General features: G+C 44.3%; 2 protein-coding genes across 2 annotated transcripts; both read right to left on the reverse strand.

The window, feature by feature from the left end:
* Positions 1-381: 381 nt before the first annotated feature.
* Positions 382-16073, reverse strand: IVD (isovaleryl-CoA dehydrogenase). Its single transcript, XM_035539928.2, has 12 exons — positions 15916-16073; positions 13998-14087; positions 11984-12035; positions 8978-9147; positions 7975-8068; positions 7349-7485; positions 6177-6273; positions 3635-3728; positions 2353-2434; positions 1989-2093; positions 1310-1382; positions 382-1196 (listed from the first exon to the last, which is right to left on the reverse strand). The coding sequence occupies exons 1-12, from the start codon at positions 16054-16056 to the stop codon at positions 1063-1065; spliced, it is 1269 nt and encodes a 422-aa protein (XP_035395821.1). The 5' UTR covers positions 16057-16073; the 3' UTR covers positions 382-1062.
* Positions 16074-16239: 166 nt separating this feature from the next.
* On the reverse strand, positions 16240-22340 carry KNSTRN (kinetochore localized astrin (SPAG5) binding protein). Its single transcript, XM_035539518.2, has 8 exons — positions 22224-22340; positions 21148-21280; positions 20421-20477; positions 20098-20197; positions 18069-18183; positions 17704-17765; positions 17509-17583; positions 16240-16647 (listed from the first exon to the last, which is right to left on the reverse strand). The coding sequence occupies exons 2-8, from the start codon at positions 21276-21278 to the stop codon at positions 16516-16518; spliced, it is 672 nt and encodes a 223-aa protein (XP_035395411.1). The 5' UTR covers positions 21279-21280; positions 22224-22340; the 3' UTR covers positions 16240-16515.
* Between the last annotated feature and the right edge of the window lie 44 nt (positions 22341-22384).

Raw genomic sequence — 22384 nt, forward strand, 5'->3', positions numbered from 1 at the left:
TATTTACACCATCCAATTTTTCCATGTGATTCACTCTTCAAAGCTGGCAGCATACTGTGCCATTTTCTTTATTAAGGCTAGATAAACTTCAGCTTACTGTATATAATGTGCTCTGAAGACACCCACAAATACTGCTGTGCTCATTGACTTCTCTAGCCAACCAACAGTGGAGTGTGAACGCACGCTTTTGCCAAAAAAACAATCTTCAGAGAAAAAAAAAAAAGAAAAAACAAACAAAAACAAATAACCCCAACCTAAAAAGTCAGCCTCCTCCTGCCTGCTTCATTCATGGATGTCACAATACAGGTCTGACATTTTAACTGTTCCCAGAATGATGGATAGTGACACATCGGAATGAATAACTCAGCAGGAGGCAGTCAATCAGAGAAGCAAAGACTTTGGGCTGCATTGAAATATCTTGAGAAGCAGCAGGAATAGGAAAGGCAGTATGCAAAGAAACAGATGTGGTATTTTAACATGATTTTAAGAATCATCACCTAACACACCAGTTGTGCAGCTATGATGCTCAAGCATTCACGATAACGCCAACCACATCACGGAGGTGGCTGAGTTCCCCAGAACAGAAGTTATCAATCCCACTGCAAGGTCACAATGGGAAATTTCCCTTTCCAGCGGTAGCATGCTAAATGCTAGCTATTTAATGGCACTCAATTTTAAAAAGAGAACTAAATTGTTCCCTCATCCCTTTTTTGGATTGAGTTTGTGCTCAGCAGTGGCCGCCTCTTGTTCCAGATGTACTGCTCAACAGCCTGCTTTGATAGCAACACGTCTCCTTGATGAACCTCAGCTTGATGAACCTCAGCTCTGCAACACTGAGAATCAGGCTGACGAGAAGAAAAAAGTATGTATTTTTCTCCTTCCCTTCTACAGACTGATTCATTCTGCCCAAGCCCAGTCTAGCAGCATCTGTTCACAAAGCAGGTCGGAAAGAGTCCACGAGTGACGATCCCAGAATCACAGGAAGAAAAGAGTTGTGCGTTGCTGTATCTACTGTCAAAGGCCTCACGGTGGTCAGGGTGCTGCCTTTTTCCCTGGCAGACATTACTTGAAAGCTGCATTGAATGCCCTGCCGATGATAAGTCTGCGCACTTCACTGGTGCCTGCCCCTATCTCGTAGAGCTTGGCGTCACGCAGGAAGCGTCCCATCGGGTAGTCATTGATGTAACCATTCCCACCTATGAGCAAAAAGATGTCACGAGTTGCTTCTTCTCTCTCGTTTCAGGGGATGAAGGTGGGATAGGAGAGAGCACACTCAAAGCCACCAGCCCTGCCAGAGACTGCACCTTACCGAGGCACTGAATCCCATCCAGAGCCACCTGGGTAGCGCACTCTGCTGAGTAGAGGATCACTCCGGCACAGTCCTGCAAGGAGAGACAGAAACCATGACAGAGTCAGGAAAGATGCCACCTGCCCTTCTCCAACCTTTTCATTACTTCACATACATCTGCTAACAAGCCCGAACCACCTCACAAAGGCACGGGATTCATTCCCCAGCAAGCAAGAAGCTGGGGCAGTCTTTGTCACTGCAGAGCATTTGTGTCGGGCCACGTGAAGACAGGAAAACAAGTGCAGCAGGGGAGCTGGTCCTTCTCACATCATGCCCACAGGAGACCAATGTGATTTGATTTGGGATGCAGGGCTTTGCTCTGTCACTCAGTCCTCTCCTTCAATAGGCATGTGGTGACAGTGCTGGTGTGCAGAGGCAATAACACCTCAGAACGACTGCTGAAGCCCTGTACAACAGGCAGGATATTGTGTTTGGGCTTCCAATAAACACCTACTGATCCTGCTAAATCTGTTCCCTTGTAGGACTGCGGTTTCTTTTTCTCTAGTGGGGAAAAACAGCACCTGGGGAACTGTGAGCACGTCATTTTAACCCCCATACAGAACATTCACCCTCTCACAATGTGGGATGGAAGGAAAGGGAATTCCCCCAGCAGACACAGCCCACCTGGGAGCAAGCTCACCTTTGCGTTGAAGTGGCCCCGGTCACAGGCCTTGGCCACGTTGTAGACGTACTGCCGGCATGCCATCAGCCGCGTGTACATATCAGCCATTTTGCCTTGCATGAGCTGCACGTCACAGAAGATGAGATCCATTTTACAGCTGTTAAAACTTCACGTTTTAATACCACAGGGAGTAAGGGTGGGGAGTGGCCTCAGGTAAACAGGCTCAGAGATCCTTTCACCTCCAAACCACATTGTTACTTCCCAGCCCTAGTACAAACTCTGAACTACCTCCCCACAAAAAGCCCTTCCATAAAAGAGCTCCCCATCTTCTCTCTAAGAAAAAAAAGAAAGACAAAAACTTCTAACTCCTTTTCTGTCTCACCTGGAACTGGCCAATTTTCTGTCCAAATGCTTCTCTTACATGTAGGTATGGAATTGCATGGTCAAGAACAGCTTGCATGATCCTAAGAAAAAGCACAGATAGGAGAAGGAAGACAACAGAACAATCAACAGAAAAAAATGATGAAATCTTGCAAGCTCAGTCTAAGGCAAAAAGGTTCTTCTACCTAAAAAAAATAAAATAATTGCTGCTGTCTCTCTTATAGCTCCACTCAAACAATGCTATAAAATCCAAGAGGCCATATTTTCTCCTCAGCGTTCTCCACGTTGCTCATTTGGGACATCCGGTGGCAAGGCCTTACCTTCTTAATTCAGGGAAATGAGATGGGGAGTTGAAGAGCTTTCTTACAGCTGTAGCTGGGACAGCTTGTGCTGCCTTATGTCTCCAGAGAAGACCAACAGAAGGAGCATTAACTGATGACAAAAAAAAGCGTAGAGAAGAATGGTGAAAAACCCTCTTCCTGCTTTGTGGAAGATAATCTGTCCACATGAGGGTTAGCACAGAGAGACCACTTGGGAGGAGACAAAGGGGCTGTGCAGTGAAAAATAAGTTGTTAGGAACCTTAAGGACTGAGTAAGCAAATAACAAACCTTTTATCCAGTCTGACGATCCTTCTGTGTGGCAGTCTGGATAGTGTTTTTAAGTTTTAAAGAATCAGTAACACAAATGCAGAGCTGGCTATTCCCAGCTCTCAGGGACTGAAGCAGACTTACCACTCCTGGTAACATTTATGTCAAGACCAACATTTTCAAAACCATGTTCTGGATGATCAATCCAGAGAACCATCTTGCCTGCGCAACACCAGAGGGCAGGGATTCCCAAAGTTTCCTTCTTGCATTGCTTCTTTTATCCCTTAGCCCTCAGCATGTTTCACCTAGATGCTTTCAAATGGAGGAAAGGCTCCATGAAGAACGGAGAGGTGAGGAGAGCTAACAGAAAAGACGGAGCACACGCAGAGCAAAAGAAGAGCGCCCTGCAGCTGCCTAGGAGTGCCGAGCTGAGCACTCTCCAGCAGGAGCCCATTAGAGCAGTTATAACACAGCTAATGAGTTCCCAGAAGCTACAGATCTCCCTGATCCTGCTTCCTTCATACAGCTCCAACCCAGACACCTCCTCCAGCCACACTTTCCTCTTCTCTCCAAAGCTGCCCCAGCATCCCAGTATCCTACGGAGAGGTGTGATCCCACCTTGAGACCCCACTGGTCTAGGTGGTTGTGAACCATCTTTCCAGCCTTATAATCTATGAAAGACGACAAACCCTTACCCAAGTGGCCCACCAGACAGCACGAGTCTCTCCAGGTCCAGCCCACTCATCAAAACGTAGACTCCCTTGCTCAGTGTCCCCAAGATATTTTCAGCTGCAATCAAAAGAAAATAATTTACCAAGCTTTTACTCATGCACAACTTTCTTTCTGGCTTGAGATGTAAACATTCAGGGCAAACTAGACAGGCTGAGATTCGATGCATACACTCCCTGCCACTGAAATATCTTTTCAATCCATACAAAGCCAAAAAGGAAAAGCAGTAAATGGTTATAAAGTGTATCTGAGCTGAGACCTTCCAGCTTAGCATTTGTATCAATGTGAATAGGAGACTTAATCGCCTGGAGGACAAACTGGGAGCCCTCTTCACCATCCCATTAGTTTGTATCTAACCCAAACTGACAGTGACCAAAAGGTGTTACCACACTCAGCAGACATCGGATGGTATTTGAAATGAATGCAAATTCTCATTTGATATACTCAGGTCACTTCACTGGGCATTCCTAATACAGGAATCAAAACTTGCATGGGCAACCAACCAAAGCTCACCACTCAGCACGTGTTGGGGTTATACATTGGCCTTCTGAGACTGGAAAATGCAAACTTATCACCCTTTCTGTGAGGGGAACTGAGCAGAACATTGCATTTGTTACAAATACACATTTTCAAAGATGAGTACATGATGAAAATGGAACAGAAAAAAAAAACACATTTGATAATGGGCTGAGAAAAAGACTGAAAGCCATGTCATTGTGGGACAACCTAAAGCATGCACTGATGTTAACAATATAAACAGAAGCAGGAACAAAAGGCTCATCTCAGTAAGGCTGTATTCCTACTGTCAGGAGAGAACTTACAGCCTACCAACTCTGCTTTGCAGATGGACAGAGATTATTCATTTAGCATGCCCCGTAGAAGAACTGACATATGCTTCAGGCTTTGATCACAAGAGATCCAAGAGGTTCAATATGCAATGAGAAAATGTGGCAGGACTTGTGGACACGTGCAGCTAATCTCCTGAAGTAAATAATCTCTTTCAGTGGCAGAAGCTCAAGGACTGCATTGTCTTCTGCTGCTTGTTGAAGAGCGTGCTGGTGTACTGTATGGAAAAGTGCAGTTTCTACAGGACCAGGATCATGAGTTTAAAAGAGGAAGAATGATGCTTGGCTCTCGGAGAAAAAACTCAGCATCTGTTCCCCCCCACACATCCAGAAACAAAGAAAAACACTAATAGCAAACATCACTTTGAAGAACAGAACACAAATGCCAGAATCAGTAATAATAAAGTGATGTAACTGTTCATAAGTAATGACATCTTATAGCTTGAAAACAAACAAAAAGGACCAAATAGCCTGAATGTTTTCCTGTACGTCCTGGGAAAAGGGATGGATAGGTACACAGGTTGCTGAAGGATGTGTGTTGACTGCACAAGGAGGGGGTGGGCTTGCTGGCTGCATGTCGCAGCAATGAAAATTGACACTCTGAACCAACTTTTATGAAAGCAACATGACCAAATGAATCCACTAAGTATGAGAAAAAACACTCGGTGGAGCATGGCTGACAACAAACCCCCTGTATTTTAAAGCTGATGGAATTGCAGTGCTAGAGGAAGACATTTTGATGTGAGAGAAAGATCCTGCAGACATATGAAACAGCAAAACGCTTCAGCTCCCAATGCAGAAAATCAGAAGCAGCATTAATGGCCATAGTGCAAAGTGTGTTAACTTCCAACATGCAGCGATGTACTTCTCCGAGCTATCAGAAAATGGAATCTTGTTACCATGAGAACATGCTGTTCTGTGCAGATGATTACCCAGAAGATGATCTGAAGACTCGGGTACTGGCCTTTCTGATGTCAGAGTGGAGGGATTCAGTCAAGTCAGAAATGTCAGATTTCAACTGAAACCCTTCCACAGGCTGCAAAGCAGCTGTTCTGTGTATGGGGAGCAGTGGAGTTGCTTGCTCTGCAGACATGCCATTGGGAGTTTCTGGAGTTCAGATAAGGGATCTCCTCTCCCTGCTGTAGAGTGGCTGTGAACTTTCTATCAACAAAAATAGCCACTACAGTTGCCCCTGCTGTATTAACAGCGGAAAGGACATTTATTTTCAGGCCCTGACACCACAAGAATTCAAAAATGTTATAAACAAACCAGAAGGCTGGCAGGTAGCCTTCAACCATTTTTGGAGAAAAGAAATTTCAAGGCAAATAAGTTCTCCTATGTACTATTTGGGGAGCTCTAATGGAAACAATCAGAAGTTTCTCTGAAAGCCTCATCTAGGCTTTGTAAAAGCAGTGGTTGAGTTAGGTCCCTGAGGGAGAAACAAGAGTGATCTAACATGGGACGTGCTCGTTCATTGGAATCCATCAGACTGCACCTTCCCAATTTCACCAGCTCTTAGGAGATTGCCAAAGAGCAGATAACCATCTACAAAGCCCTCTAGGTCACAGTCTGAACATGCATGTAATTGGTGATCCGATTTATCTAAGCAAGAAGAGAGGGAACCACCCCACATGCATACTGCCATGATTTGAAGCCAGCTTACCAGGGATCTTACAGTCCTCAAAGATCAATTCACAGGTGTTAGACCCTCTCATTCCCAGCTTGTCAAGCTTCTGTGCTGTGCTGAAACCTGGGGTTCCCTGCAAAGAAGCCAAGACATTAAAACTGAGTCTCAAATCTCTCAGTTCTGAAAGAAAAAAAATCACTACAGATGTGTGAAATTTCCCTGACCACATGAGTACATGTGGAGCACCAAAAGGGAGTCAAAGAAGTGCCCACTGTGGGAACAAAACCAGGAACAAGTACAAGCAGGAAGCAAATAATCAGAGAAACGTGGACACGTGGCAAACTGAGTGGATCCACTGTTCAAATGGAGTGGATTAATTTTCTGTTGCACATAAATATTAAGCAAATAGAGATTTGGCCAGCTGCCAACATGAGCACTTTTCTACAGCAAGGACTGCAAGCACTGACAGTGCCTGAACTATTCTAGTCTCTCAGTCAGGTAAGGCCATCAGAAGGTTTAGTGATCTGAGATCTTCTATTTCCAGTACCATTTATTTTATTACAGCTTCCTGTCTTCCTTGTGGGGATGAAAATGTGTCTAGCATAGCCCCAATTAACTAAAAGGGAAGAAAGACCCCAAAAGATCCCTGTTTCCCAAGAGGTCCCTATCAAAAGTCCTGTTTCTGATCACTTTTACTTGCATGTTTGGGTCATTGCAGGAATCCAAAAGGGCAGTGAAAGCAGGGGGTGGGGGGGGGGCAACGAAAAAAGTTATTTCAGTGTATTGACATAAAAAAAATGCAGGGATAGGTCACAGGACAGTAGGACAGATTTACAGGGTCTCCATAACTCCTGACAACAATTTTGGCAATTTTGGGCAACAAACAAAGTCCATTTTTATTAGGATCTTGTCCGTTCTCTCCACATTTCTAGCCCAAAAGGCTGGCTATGTGCTTGGATGCCAAAATCCAGGAGCTCCCAGCTGGCAGTGCAACATGCCATATCACTGGGGCAGAGGCCTAACCGCATAAATTTATAAAATTCAGGCAGGAAATAGTGTGTCTTTGAGAAAGGGGGTGACAGTTGTGGAAATAAAACTAGTTGGTTTCTAAACAAGCCTGTTAGGCTGAAGGAGGTAGCTTTAAAAAAAAAAACAAACAAAAACTAGAATTAAATTGTGAGAGTTACTAAACAGTAATGTAAACCTACCTTCTCCACGATGAATGCAGTTATACCTTGGGAGGCTGGTACAGCATTAAGGTCTGTTTTAGCATAAACGATGAGAACATCTGCGTCGGGCCCGTTGGTAATCCAAAATTTGTTCCCATTCAAAACAAAGTAGTCCCCTGGAAGCACAGAATTGTAGTGTGTTAGCTCACAACAGACAGAGCAACACCGACATCCTCACCCCATTTGTTTCAAAACAGGCTTTCAAGGATGCTCTAAGATCCCCACAAACAGCACGAACGAATCTTTCTCAAGCTCAAGAAAACTCATTTCCTTCATTTCTGGAGTCCAAAGTCAGTTTAATGAATCCCTGACAAACGAAGGCTCCTAGCACTAGGTCCATCATACCACCTTATTCCACCACCACAATCAGAAGTCCACTTTTGGACATGAAACCACCCATCCTGTGTCTTCACTACCTTGCTTTATCACTTTCACTACGCGTGCTTTACCCCAGATTATTCTGGGAGGTAGTACAAGGCCACTAACATTGCTTGGTAAATCCAAGGCTAAGCACCATTTCTGAACGGTGTTTAGGGAGGTTAATTTAAGTTTACAGGAGGCATTTATGCTGGCTACCCACCCAGGAAGCACCTGACAGGTTTTACCTTTCTTATCTGCTTTCAGCTTCATGGACACAACATCAGATCCAGCATTAGGCTCGCTCATCGCTAGGGCTCCAACGTGCTCCCCACTGATTAGCTGGAAGAGACAAATAAAAGAAAAAGAGGTGGAATAGTAGCATTGTTTCTGCTCCTTCCTTAGGGTGCCTTCCACTTCTTTTTCTGTGCTGTATCTCCATACTAGCTATTCCATGCAAGAGCTGCCAAAAAGAGACTTTGCTCCTGGTGGAGTCCTCACAGGGAGCTCCCCTGTGCTGCTGTGCTGAGGGAGCAGAACCAAATCACAGTGGGAGTAGGAGGATGGCTCAACTCACATCCAAGTGAGTGTTTTATAAACAGAGCTGCACGCAGCTACCTCCAGGAAGGTGCCAAAAGAACCATGCAGGCAGCCATATGCCTTTCACAAGCTCCTTGCTCCACACTTCACAACTGCCCTTTTAGATAAACAAGAGTTGTTGAACACAAAAGGCCAATAAGACGGGTGAAAAGAGATTGGGAAGTTGTTAGCAGTGTTCCCATAGCCCTGTCTCCCCACACTCCTACTAAAATAGCAGGTGGACACAGGTCTTCTTGTTTTTTTTGTTACAAAGTTTTTTTGGGCTTTATTCTATTGCTGCGTACGTGAAACAAGTAGACACTGAGCAAGAAAGGTATGCTTTTTCATTAAAAAAGTATTCATTCCATAAGCATATGGATACAGTGGTAACTCTGACTCTTCACCCCTGTAACTACAAACAGAAGCCTGATAGAAGAAGCCAGGCACAAAAACATGCTTTCAGAAAACATGGGTAGTGACAGACCAGATCAGCAACAGCAAAAACATTAAATCTAGTGAACTGTTGTATTTTAGTGTCCCAAATTTTGTAATGCAGCAAATTCTATTGTATTCCCTAACACTTCCTTAAAGCATGCAACCCCCTTCCCCCTACTCGTCCCCAAAACCACCACCCAAACCAGGATGCTTTCCAGTCCCCATCCTGCCTTATACCTTGGGCAAGTACTTCTCCTTCTGGGCTTCGTTGCCGTTCCGCACCAGCTGGTTGATACAAAGGTTGGAGTGGGCTCCATAACTAAGCCCAACAGCTGCTGACGCACGAGAAATTTCCTCCATCACCAGCACGTGGTCCAGATACCCCAAAGCAGACCCACCATACTTCACTGAGAAGAAAAAACCTCACGTTAACCACCACGGGACACAGCACACATGCACAAGACCCCAGGGCTGGGCTCAGTCTTGAGTGAGATCTGAGACAGTTACAAGAGAGCTGCTGGTTTTGGCTGCTGGTTTTTGCTGTTGTTTTTTTTTGTTTGTTTGTTTTTGTTTTTTCTCTGAGCTGGGCACCTCTGGCTTTCCCCATCCTCTCAGAATTTGAGCTTTATCTTAAAAGTACAGCAACATTACTTCTTCAGCACAATAGATAACGATTTGTTCTTGTAAAGCACATTTCATAAATATATAATATATATATTTCATAAATATATAATATTATTTTCATAAATATAAACAAGTAAGGATATACCTAAGACATGCTACCAACACTTGCACAGCAAGAAATCTTTCTTGGCAACTATCCTTAAGTGCAACGTTAATACCATCATGAGAATTAAATCATAAAATGCCAACCTGTATTAGGAGAGGGGAAAAGGAGCAAAGTTTGCAAAGTCCAACTACGTTTGTCTTAACCAGGACCTTTAAATAAAAAAAGGAACCCTCAAACTGGTCTAAGATCTGGGGTATTAGGGACTTCTAATGCCCACAAACATGCAGGAGATCAGCACTTTGAGGGTCGACTGGTCTGGAATGAGAATGATCCTAAAATTTAACTGCTGTAATTCAACAGCAGCAAGAATGTGGATTTCAGAGATTAAGCGAGACAGCAACACAACCGTTGTAACAGCGAGTCCAGATGGGCACCCTGAGCTGAGTCCAAAACCAGTGGCTGATAAGATTAAATACACAGGGTGAGACGAGGAGGGAGAAGGCAACAAAACAAAACAGAACAAAAAAAAGGTGGCTGAGAAATGCATGATGGCCTTGAGCAGCTGACAGCCTGCATAAATACATCTACTTACACAGACATTTGTATACACACAAACACAGTTTCATCCAAAAGTAACAGCTTAGCATGCAAGAAGCAAGTGATTGTATTGATAAGAACTAAAACAGGAGGACATAAGCCACCACAAACCAGCCAGGGAAATAATCTGCGAGCACCAACTAGTCATCAACAAGAGTGCTGTAAGCAAGCAGCAGCAACAGTAAGAGCAACTATGTTTGCACGTGCAGCGACCACAGAGATGAGTGAGTGCATAACCTGGGCTGAAAGAGAGCCACTGCCCCTAACCTGAATTAATACAGCAGCCACTACCATTAGATGTAGCTTTTCTCCCACGTCACTCATTCTGACTGCTGTCTTTATCTGCAGGGCTCTTTATCCTCTGAAATCACCTCTCCACCCTGAATCAGGGTTTGGGTTTTTACTCTCAATATCCTGAAAGATGGGTTTAACCCCTTCTCACGTGTGCCAAAACAAAAGATTTTCTATACTGCCTGCTGGGTTGGACGCTATCGCCTCAATGCAGGAAAGGCAACTGCCTGCTGTAAGCAGTACAAGTACATAACTACTTTGTACTGCAAGAGGTACAAGAAAATATTCCTACCAGACAACTATTTATATAATACAAGCTACAGTGATCTAGGCTGACGGTGCCCTTTCAAAATTACTCTTTATATATGATGTGCCTGTATGATTATTCCAAAGTATTTGCATTTCTTTTTTTTTTTCTAAAAAATAAATACAAAATTACCCAAAAGCAACACAGTTTACTAAGTTTTAAAAATAAAGTAAAAAGCACTTATTTAAAATGTTTCCTTAATAGACTTGACCCACTGGTGCTGAAGCACACCATTTAATTGACCACACACTCCCATAAGACTTCACATTATCTTCACATCCTCAGGTCCAGCCTCCACCTCCTACAGCAAAACCAATGCCAATAAAGAAACTGCACATCGCAATACAATCAAAAATTGCACATTTGGGCATAGCAAGGTTTTAGAGGTAAATCTTTCAGGAAATCAAAAAAGACAGGACTCATGAGGGGATAGCTTATTTATAGTGTGGGAAACTGCTGTAAGCCTCAGGCACAACATCAAAGAAGAAAGAAGGTAAGAGTGAGAAAAAACAGGAGCAGCAGTAAATTGGGAAGAGTAAAGAGAAAGAAAGCAGAAATAGAGACTCTTTCAAGCAGACTTGGTGCCACGGAAAGAAATGCAGAGGCATTATTTCAACGCATTGCTATTCAGCTTGCTTCTGCAGAAGCCTTTGCACACACACATCTAGAAACACAGACTTTACGATGGGGAAATAAAGGCCCCATTGGCTGCTTTTCTCCACTAAGGGCTTCTCCTCATTACACTGCGTTAGTGCATTCAGCATGACCACGGCAGGCTCAGTAATCTGTAACATTAATCAAAACACTTTTCAACTAACCTGGACAAGGCTGAATAAGATTTACCCGATTTTTTTTTCTGATGGGTTGGATGCTGTCAGCCCTCCATTAGCTATCACAGCTTTTCACAGCATTGTTTTATACCCTGTAACTTCTTCTATTAGAGATGGATGCTTGCTCTAGGATACTTTTATCTGTAGCTCTCAGGCTTCAAAACTTGAAGCAAACACTTCATATGGGAGAAGCACAAACACATTCAAGTTGTATGTGTTTATTTTATTTGTATATCTGGAGAAAACAGTTCTGAACAGTACTTGTAAGTTGCAAAAGCCATTTCATAATTGTCCAGAAGTCTACTGAATCAAGCTCCTTTTTCCTTGTCAAACAACAACAGAAGTGTGCAAAGAGTTTTAAAAAACATGAAAACAGGAACTTCTGGACAAAAACAGATGTCACATCACAGACGAGGAGTGAGTTTCAGTCATCTCTCTTTTGTGTGAGGAATCACCCAGCAGATGGTAGGAGTAAGGAAAACACTTACCAGGAGCTGTGATCCCCAGAACTCCCAGTTCCCCAAGTTTCTTCCAAAACTCCTACAAATACACAACAAAAGAAATCAGTCCAGATGTGTGGTCAGGGCAGCAGGGTGCGAAGTCTTCCCAGGTAGCTCACTGGACACACTGATTTACCTTGTTTGTGTGAAACCTCAGAGATAATCACATCAGTACCATTCCTCCTGCAGCAGCAGCTCCATGCTGCGAACCAAGAACCCACACAGGCTTAAGGACTCCAGTTATGCAGGGAGGCAACTCACAAGCCTACATTTAATTTGGGAAGGACAGGTCCTAAGATTTTAACACATTACCCAGTTTAAGAATTTAGATGAACTAAAACCTCCAATTACCTTCAAATATTCTAGGCTTTCATGTGCTGTCTCTGGCTAAAGGTAATTTAGGATGCCATGTCTTAAATTTATGCTTGCTTTTTACCTCACACAACCTTGTCATGCTGCTTTGGCAGCACTGTGTAGGTCTATTAGCCTGTGATTGCCATGGCTAGAATAAGTTATCCGTGACTGAAGGCCTGAAAAGTACTGAGAAGAGCTGCAATCACTGAACAATTTAAGACTAGGGTAAAACCAGAAACTGGTGAGTAAAGCCAAGGAAACCTCCTTGTGAGAGATTATGTAAAAAAAAAAAAAAAAAAAGGAAATGCTACAGCTGGGTCAGGAAAAGCAACTGCTGAGGCAGGCAAAAGTATTAGAAAAGTTATAAAAAATGATGATTTCTGGTGAACACTCTGGACTTGTGAAGCCAAGAGAGCTGAATCCACAATGGCCGCTCCATACACGAGCCTCTAGGCTTTTGAGCCTCCTGGGAGACCTGAGGCACGCGGGGACTGGATAAGGCTGCTTAGTTGTGTGCAGCTGGACACACACCCTACAAAGTCCATCTGCTAGAGGGCAGCCTGTCCTTGACTGCCAGCTCCTCCCTTCGCCCAGACTTACTGCCCTGCAACAGCAGCACGCAATTAACCGCTGCTCTGCAGCCACGCAGCTCGAGGCATGGAGCCGCTGCCTGACTTGAGACACAGACATCAGCTGTGCGGGGCACACGGCATCACAGAGCAAGAGAGAAGCTGTGGCACAGCGCAGTAGCAAGGGACACCACCATCGAAGGTCACACGTGCTAGGTGAGCCATCTCTGGTGTTGCTTCAGGCTGCAGGCTCTCCTCCGTTAGGGGATGGACACGCAGGTGAATGCTTCCCACATGGACTCAGTGGCCAGTGATTACAGTTATCTGTGAATAGCCTCCAGAGACTTTAAAAAGTATTATTCAATAGCACTGGATGACATCTGGTACGCCAGACTAAATCTATATAGCTAACTTCAAAGCCGCTCACACAGCCCTGAAAATATCAGCATCAGAGCTGTAGGAAATCCTAGCAGATGTTCTGAACGTTTTAAATCTTGTGGAGCTTATGAAAACCAACAGTGAGGTCTCTCATTTTTATCAATCAAACCTTTTTTTATCAATCAAATTTTTATCAATCAAACCTTTTCTTTTGCGCAGAATTTGTTGGTTTTGTTAGGAAGAAAATTTTCAGCTCAACAGTCATATCATTCTACATTTCTGCATTTGCACACAGTATTTCCAAAGCAAATTTGAGAGGAAGCTCAGATATCCGGGCTGTCCACAACAAGAGTCCTAGCTAGGAGAGTACAACACACATATTAGAGAAGGAGTCTTTGAACAGGGCCAAGCAGAAATACCACGAAGAGAATCCAAACAAGACCATTACCAATCCATCTCTTTTTTTTTTTTTTTTTTAATTTGACACTAGCTCGGTCTTTCCCCAAGTTGTTAAAAACTAACAAAAGAAGAAACAGGAAACTAAAGTTGTTTTATTTATTTTTTTTTTCCTCTGTAGCTTACAAGTTTGAAGAGTTGACATTTATCTTCCTGTGGTGCGGGCTGGAATTCCTGGTCTGAGCCTACATACAGATCAAAGTACAGACTACCACCTATTTCACAGGCACGCATGAAATACTTACCCGCATGCCTTTGAATTCATTCTCCTGGTCAATTTGTTGGGCCTTCGGAGCCAAATGCTCTTGACAGAACTTTGTCATGGTCTGTCTAAGCTGGGAAAAGAGGTGAGGAGAAACGCATACATTACACCCCATTAATATATTGTCGTCATCTTCTCTAGGATCCTTCCAGTGCTCCCCTGACAGGCAATCCCATGATCTCAAACCCAGAAGCACAAGATCATAAGGAAATCAGTATTTCAGGTTATTATCTGAAAGAAAATACAAAACGCCCTTTAGCCATTTTGCGAGAGGACTTAAGAGAAGTCCTCAAGAGAGAACTTAAGTTCCTCTTGACAGTTATCTTAATCTTACCCCAGCATGAGAGTGTGCTGGGGAACTATGTCCTGCCTGCACTGGGGTTTCAGGGGATGTTTGGGTCAGGAAACTTTGAAAACTGGAGAACAGAGCTCATGATTCATTGTCCCCATAGAGTACCTGCCGATGGTTTCATTTAATTAAATGTAGATGAACTCAAAGTTCTTCTAAATGTTAAGATCCAATTACTTACACGCATTCTGCAGAAGTCTATATGCACTCTAAAGAAGCTTATACAATACCTTAAGTGTTTTTAATGTGAACATTTAAAAACTTTGTATAGATATTACAGTAGAGCTTAAAAATCCAATTTTTCCCTCTTGGTTCTTTATTCCCACACATTAATGCTGGTGAAGGAACATTCAGAGACTGAAACCCTCTGCTCTTCAACCAAAACCTGTAGAAGCAGCAAATGCAGCAAAGCAAAATATGCCTGAGCTGCTCTGTCTTTCTCTCGTTTCAGATTAAAAAGATATGTTAGTTTCCATGGCTACCCAGACATTGGATTCCAGTACCACCAAACAAGTTTATTGCTCTGTCGATGGGCTTTTCTCTTTTCTTTTTTCCCTCCTTTTTTAAATATTAAAGTTTCCATTGTAACAAAATTGACAGCAGTAAACTTGAGCATAAAGCTTGAAAAAAATAGCTTAAAATTGTTAATCATTAGACTGTGGGAGGATGGGGGTAGACTCTGACAGGCATCCCATACACACTAAACCAGCTTATAACAGTTACAAGTGCTCTTAATTTACAGATTAACATTACTGAAAATCTGTTTCTGATCTTCTCTTAACTTTTCCACAAGAGACGCACAAGTTACAAGATTATTTTCTCCCTTTTATACTTGTTAAATTTAGAAGCACACAGAAACATCAAGCTGGTGAGCCTATAAATCACAAACACAAGCCAGGTAAAGAAAACAGTAGTAAGTACTACAGTACTCCACTTCTCAAGTAAGAAAATAAGTAGTATGAACGAGTTTTTTGTACACCTGTACACTTGCACTGTCATAATTACATAGCAAGTGTGGCAATAGCTGCAGATCCGAGAAGCACCAACGCAAAGTTTCATTGGCAGAAGCATGTGAAGACGCTGCCTATCATTCCGTTCCCTGGGGCAATCAATAAATACTATGACGGCTGGCAGCAGGCAAGGCGTCGAACACGAGCAAACCGTAAAGCTCAGAACTAACACCCTAAAGCTTCAGGTCCTTGGGTGACCAAGAGAACAACGCCGCAGAGCCTCAACACTCAGCAGCCCCCCCCCCCTCCCCGAGCTGCGCACAGGGGCCCGACCACCCGCTGGGCCTCGCGGGCAGGGCGCACACGTGGCGGAGGCGAGCCATGGGAGCGCCCCGGGGATAGGTCAGCTCCCCGCGGCCGCAGCCAATCAGCGGCCGCCGAGGCCGACACACCCCCGCGGGAAGGCGCGCCCCGGGGCCGGGGCCGGGGCCGGGGCCGGGGCCGGGGCCGGGGCCGGGGCCGGGGCCGGGGCCGGGGCCGGGGCCGGGGCCGGGGCCGGGGCCGGGGCCGGGGCCGGGGCCGGGGCCGGGGCCCGCCCGTACCTGCCGCTGCTCGTCGCTCAGCCCGTTGACGGCGTCGTCCACCGCCAGCCCGGCGCAGCCCCGCCGCGGCCACCCCAGCGCTCGGCGCCGCCCCGCCCCGCCCGCTGTCACCGCCGCTCTCCGCAGCGCCGCCGCCGCCATCGCTGCCCCCCCAGCCGGCCCCGGTGCGCAAGCGCGGCCCGGCCCCGGGGAGAGGCCCGGCCCGCCCAGCAGCCGGCCCGGCCACTCGTACAGGGGCGAAGGGTGGCGGAGGTCACAGGGAGCCGCGGTGCAGCGTTGCCTCGGAATTAAGAAGAAAAAACTCGGAAACCGTGCACCCGTACGTCTTTCCGAAAGCTTTAATCGAAAACACTTTATTAACACTTAAAAAATTACTACGAAAGAGTCCAGGATAAGCCCCAGGAAAAAAACAGGAGCTCTGAGCGCTTCGCCAATGCTGCTGCTACTTTGTTCCCACACCGCAGGTGCTATTCCGCCAGGGATTGCTCTGGAGCCTGCCCAGCTCACTGTTTTGGACCTGACAGAGGGACCAGGTTTTAAAGTAGAGACCGCTGAACTAGGAGTAAAACGAGAAACAGCAGCGCAGTCCATCCTTGTGCCTCACATAGCCAGGAGCTGCTCCAACTCATCGAGTATTGCTGAACATTCCTTTATTTCTGCTTGGAAGGAAGAATGCTTCTCCAGGGACTGCTGCCTCTCTTCTTCTGCCAGTTTCCACTTAGCCATTGCCGTCTGTATGGAAAAGTCAGCGTACACAACATCTCACTAACGTGACAGTGCAAGAATAGCAGAACTAAACTTCCAAAGCAGCTGCAACTAAAACAGGGAAAAAAAAAAACTCCAGACATTTTTGAACTCTTCAGTCTCACCTGCTAAGCTAAGGTTAGCCTAACTTGACTGGGACATCTTTCACCACGGTTCCTTGAGAAAAATGCTAACTTAACCACAACCAAAAGTTTAGCCTTATGTAATAGCAATTTCATTAAGTAGCTCAAGCTTCTTACCAAGAATTGCAGAGCTGTAATTTAATGACTATTTTGGTCAGTACATAGACAAGTTTATTATTGAAGCTGCTTGTGCTTGCATACTGCTTAGCTCCCTGAGGTCACCGGCCTGCATGACTTCAGGTTAGGTCAAGTCTTCTCAGTGTTCTTCCAGTGGTGCTTGCAACCACCTGCAACAGTCTTGAAAAACCTTTCTTTCTCGAGAAGAGCTGCTCTAAGCAGAGACAGCTCCATTTCCAGCATTGGCAACCATCTTTACACAGGAACTGATCGAGCCTAATTTGAAAGCTATCAGTCTTTAGCATCGCTTCCATCTTCTATCTTGTTCCAAGTTGAATTGTGTATCATTAAACTTTAAATGACTTCGATAAGAACTACCATTGCCCCTCCCAAACGTTGCTGTAAGCCCTCTATTTATAAGAGGAGTAACACATACCGTTCCCTTACTGCACTTCGGGAAGATTAGTAAGGCTGCAGGCATCTCCTATCTAGAGACCAGAGCAGCACGAGGTGGAAAACAAGCTTTAAAATTTCTCTCAGCACCAGATGCTCACTACCTGTCTGACTCTGAAACAAAAGTCAGCCTTACCTGAAGTGCTTCCTTTTCTTTTTCAGCCGTTTGATTAAATACCCTCAGTTCTGCTATGAGCTTCTCAGTCAACAGCTGAAGAGCCAAAAGAAATGGTTTAATATAATGCAAATAAACACCTCTCAGCAGCTGTTTTTACACACAAACTTCTCACCAAAGCCTATTTAACTCACTGTCATTTCAAAATTCTCTTACCATTGTCTGCTTCTGGCATTCCTTTGTCTTTTCTTCCTCCTCCACAATGTTGCTGCCTGTAACTGATTTATGAGATACGTCTGTATATTAGATGTTCATTGATAACTTTGCTGGTAGGAACTAACAACTTCTCAAAATTACTTTCTACAGCAAGAGAAAGTAAATCGCTTTCAAAATTTATCCAGGACAGGACTGCCTGAAGGAAGTGTCTATTTCTCTTACACTAGAAAAAAAAATCCCCCACCACTATTTCCTTGACAAAGGAGAAGCCAAATATTTTACAAATACTAACAATACAAAGAAAAAAAAGAGGAAAAGTGTTCTGAAGAACTACCAGAACAGTATGTAAAATGCATAGCCCTTACCAGGATCAATGTTTCTGCTTTCTAAAATGACCATGCACGTCTCCTGAAATTTCTTGAGCTTCTCGACTTCTTGCACCAGGCCTTCATTCTCCTCCTTTAATTCCTTTATAGTGCTCTGTCATTAACACAGATTTTAAGCGAATCAAGTTTCCAGGGGGAATTTCTTCCCATTAATCGGTAATGCTCAGTGCAAGGCTAATGGCTTAACAGGTGCTCCTCTAGTACCAAGAATTACACATCTTACGCTGCCGTCTCTACCACTGCAGAGAAACAGACCGTTACTCCTGCTACTTGACAGGATTTATCACTTGCAAATGTCATAGCAATGGCTCAAAAATTAATCCTAGAGATAAATTCCTTTTAGGCAGTTCTAGCACGTCTTTTCTTGTGCTCTATATAAATATTTCAAGAGTTTTATGTATAGAAGAGCAGCTAACTCCAGGAAGAAAGGGGCATCTTAGAATCTGTAGGCCACAGCATTATTCCCTGCATAATTCAGATATTACCAGGCAATCAGATAAGCTGATCAACCTCACGAGTTAAATGCAATTCTCCAGGAGAATCAATAAGCATGCGGATTAGGGTGATCCTGCTGATAGTGCCAGAAGCTTTTTTGAACATCCCATAGGAGGTCTCAAAGGCTCTTAAAGAAATTAAGCTGTGAGATAAAAGGAAAGATCATCTCACAGATTAGTAACCAGTCGAGAACTAGGAAATAAAGTGAGCTTGTACAACTGAAGGCTACAAGTAGGGCCTCTTGCACACGAGAGAAGCTGTGCTGTGTTCTGAAGTGATCAGCGAGAGGTGATGAGTAACGGGGTACCAATTCTGAATCTAAACTTGAATTAAGAAAGTAAAATCTTTGGTGATTTTCACAGAATTACTGGGGTGGGAATAGACCTCTGGAAACCATCTGGTCCAACCCCTGCTCAAGCAGGGAGTTCAGATGGATGTTTGAGTTTCTGCCCCATTGCCTCTTGTCCTGTCACTGGGCACCACTGAAAAGAGCCTGGCACTGTCTTCTTTACAGCCTCCCTTCACATATTAATATACATTGATAAGATTCCCCCAAGCCTTCTCTTATCCACACTGAGCTGTCCCAGCTCTCAGTATTTCCTCACAGGAGAGATGCTCCAGCCTCTTCAATATTTTAGTGGCCCTTCATTGGGCTCTTCCCAATATGTCTTTGTCTTTCTGTACTTGGGAGCCCAGAACTGGATACAATGCTCCAGGTGTGGCCTCCTCACCAGTGATGAGCACATGGGAAAAAATTGCAGAAGCCTATCCAGTATATTAAAAGACTATGCAATAATACGATACAATAGTACATGAGGAAACATAAGGCTATGTACACTGATCTCTCAGTTGAATACACAGAAGAGAACGAGGTCACTCTCTCAAACTTTTAGAGCACAACAGTAACCAGAACTCAAATGTTCTTAGTCACTAAAACGTGACCATACACACCCCCAAACCCACATCTCCAATGCCAAGTGCTGTGCCACACCGTACTTGTGACTGGTTAACACAACTAGGAAGGACTGGGCAAGTGAAACAGGATGACCAAACAAAATAGCTTATCTACTGTAATAATATATTAAGATGAAAAAGAATTAATAGATCTCAAGTGATCAGTGTAAAGTACTGAATGATTATGTACTGTTTCTTTTCACGTAGCTAGGAAGAATCTGGTTATAGTGAGGCTCTTTTATTAGAATTTCATGCAAGTATATCACTGTGAACTGGAAACATTCTTCTGCAATGAGTTCAAGATGGAATTGAGTTCTGGTGGCTGTTAACAGCGATCTGGATGCATTATCTAGCCAAATACATTTGCAGCACTGATGATTACCAAATATCTTTGGTGTTGTTGGCAGAAAGAACCCATCCCACTCAAACTCTACTGGCTTCCAGTGGAGACTGGAAAATGAATAAGCCAGTCCTTTGATCTAGCCTTGTTTGATCTAGCCTTGTAGGGGAGCAGAATATAAGAGCTACTCAATGATTTCTACCCCATTCCCATCCTTACCTGTGCTCCTGTTAGTCTGGTGTGTAACTGCTGCTTGGCTGTTTCTAGCAGCTGATTCTTGGTTTTCAGCTCTGCTTCTAGTTTGTATCTGCTCAGAGGCCTATAGAGTCAAACATCAAAGACTTAAGTGCACAAACATCAATATCAGACACTTTTTACTTTCATAAACGTGTTCTTCTATGAAGGATTTGCTCTTATTACTGACCAAGAGATTTCATCAGCAAATTTGGCAACAAAGCTGCATATGGTTAGAGCTCATCATAACCCTCTAAGAAGGAACGTTACTGTACAAGGACAACTAAGAGCAATGTGAGGAAACATACCCTCTTGTAGCAGTCTTCTTCAAAAGTGGTTCTACTTTCTTGGCAGATTTAGGAAACCTTAAAAGATACACAGAATACAAGTATCAGATCACTGCATACTTACAGATTACTAAATCTGTTCATGTGACAAGATCTGATTGTCCCTCCGTACTCAGCACTGGTGAGACTCCACCTTGAGTACTGGGGTCAGTTTTGGGCCCCTCACTACAAGAAAAAGTTTGAGTTGCTGGACATGTTCAGAGAAGGGCAACAAAGCTGACAAAAGGATTAGAAAACAATGCAAATGAGGAGCATCTGAGGGAACTAGGGCTGTTTAGCCCAGACAAAAGAAAGCTGAGTAGAGACCTCATCACTCCCTACAACTAGTTGAAAGGAGGGTGCAGCAAGAAGGATATCAGTCTCTTTTCTCAGGTGAAAAGTGATAGGACACAAAGAAACAGCCTCAAGTTGCACCAGGGGAAGTTTAGGTTGGATATTAGGAAGAATTTCTACATGGAAAAGGTGGTTAGGCATTGGAATGGGCTTCCCAGAGAGCTGGTGGTGTCACCAACGCTAGAGGTATTTAGGAGATGTGTAGATGTGGCACTTAGGGACGTGGTTTAGTGGTGGACTTGGGAATGTTCTTAACTTAAGGGTCTTTTCAAGGCTAAATGGTTCTGCGAAATGCTACACTATCTTTAGGACATTTGTCAAGTAATAAATCCATCTGTACTTCACTTTCATTTACCCTTGATTTGTAGCTTTGAAGACACCATCTACTGGAATATTGGAGCTAAAGTTAAAATTAGGATCTTTGTTGAACTCTGGATCTGGTGTTTTACCGACACATTGTTTCTTTGAAGAAAAAGCCATCTGCATTTCTGCAAGAAAAAGACAACAATGAAAACACTATGGTCTACAACAGATCACCAAAATATGCAGTGCTAGTGGATCATAAGCCTTCAGTTTGAGGAGATCACAGTTATATCTGACTAGAGTAGATACTTTAAGGTAGCAACAACTAAGGGCAATCTTCAAATTCCTCCCAGGATAAAAGGTCCAGAATAAGCTGCAAGTATCTCCTGGTAAACACTCTCAGAATGTAGTTATCAGACTAGTGCTAATGAAATGAAGTTTGAAAATGATAACGCAGGCACAATAATAAACGACATCTCAACATCAAGTAGTCAGCAAGCCACAGCATTCCAAGCAAAGTTGTTCAGTACTTGAAGTAAAACATACACAGCCCACTTGAAAGTTCTCAGAACTTTACATTTCTCTTCATTAGAAGTAGACACACTCCTTAAAATAACTAGAGAGAACTAGCTTTCTCTGTAAAGTTTATAACTTTAAACCACAGCTATTTGAGTATATAAAGCCTTGTTAACACAGGGGATTTTTGAAGTTGGTTTTATTTTATCTTTTTTCTTTTTGCAATTTAAGTCTCTTTAAGTGAGATGGGACAGTTTGGGTTGGAAGGGACCTTAAAGACCATCTAATTCCAACCCCCTGTCATGGCAGGGTCACCTCCCACAGACCAGGTTGCCCGAAGCCCCGTCCAGCCTGGCTTTGAACACCTCCGGGGCACCCACAGCCTCCCTGGGCAGCCCGCTAGAGACCAGCTCCCACATTTTAACTTTTAAAGCCAGGTTCCTCACACAGCAGCAAACCGCTACAAGCACTAACAGCACCACCCCCCGCACGCTTAACAAAACGGGACCTGACCACCCACAAAACTCCCTTGACCGAAACCCACGGCCGCACCGCAGCTCCCTCCCAGGCCTTCCCCCAGCACCCTGGGCTCCCCCCGGGGCCTGGACTCACCCGCAGGGCTCCGGTTCCGCTCCGGTTCCGCTCCGCTCCCTTATGGCCCGCCCGCACCCTCAGCAGCCGTTTGAACAGGAGCGGGCGCCCAACGGTCGGGCGGCGCCGCGCATGCGCACAAGCGCAGCGCGCATGGCAGCGGGGAAGGGCTCTCCTCTGAG

This window comes from Cygnus atratus, chromosome 5 (genome assembly GCF_013377495.2).
Source record: "Cygnus atratus isolate AKBS03 ecotype Queensland, Australia chromosome 5, CAtr_DNAZoo_HiC_assembly, whole genome shotgun sequence".
In the NCBI taxonomy this organism is placed as follows: domain Eukaryota; kingdom Metazoa; phylum Chordata; class Aves; order Anseriformes; family Anatidae; genus Cygnus; species Cygnus atratus.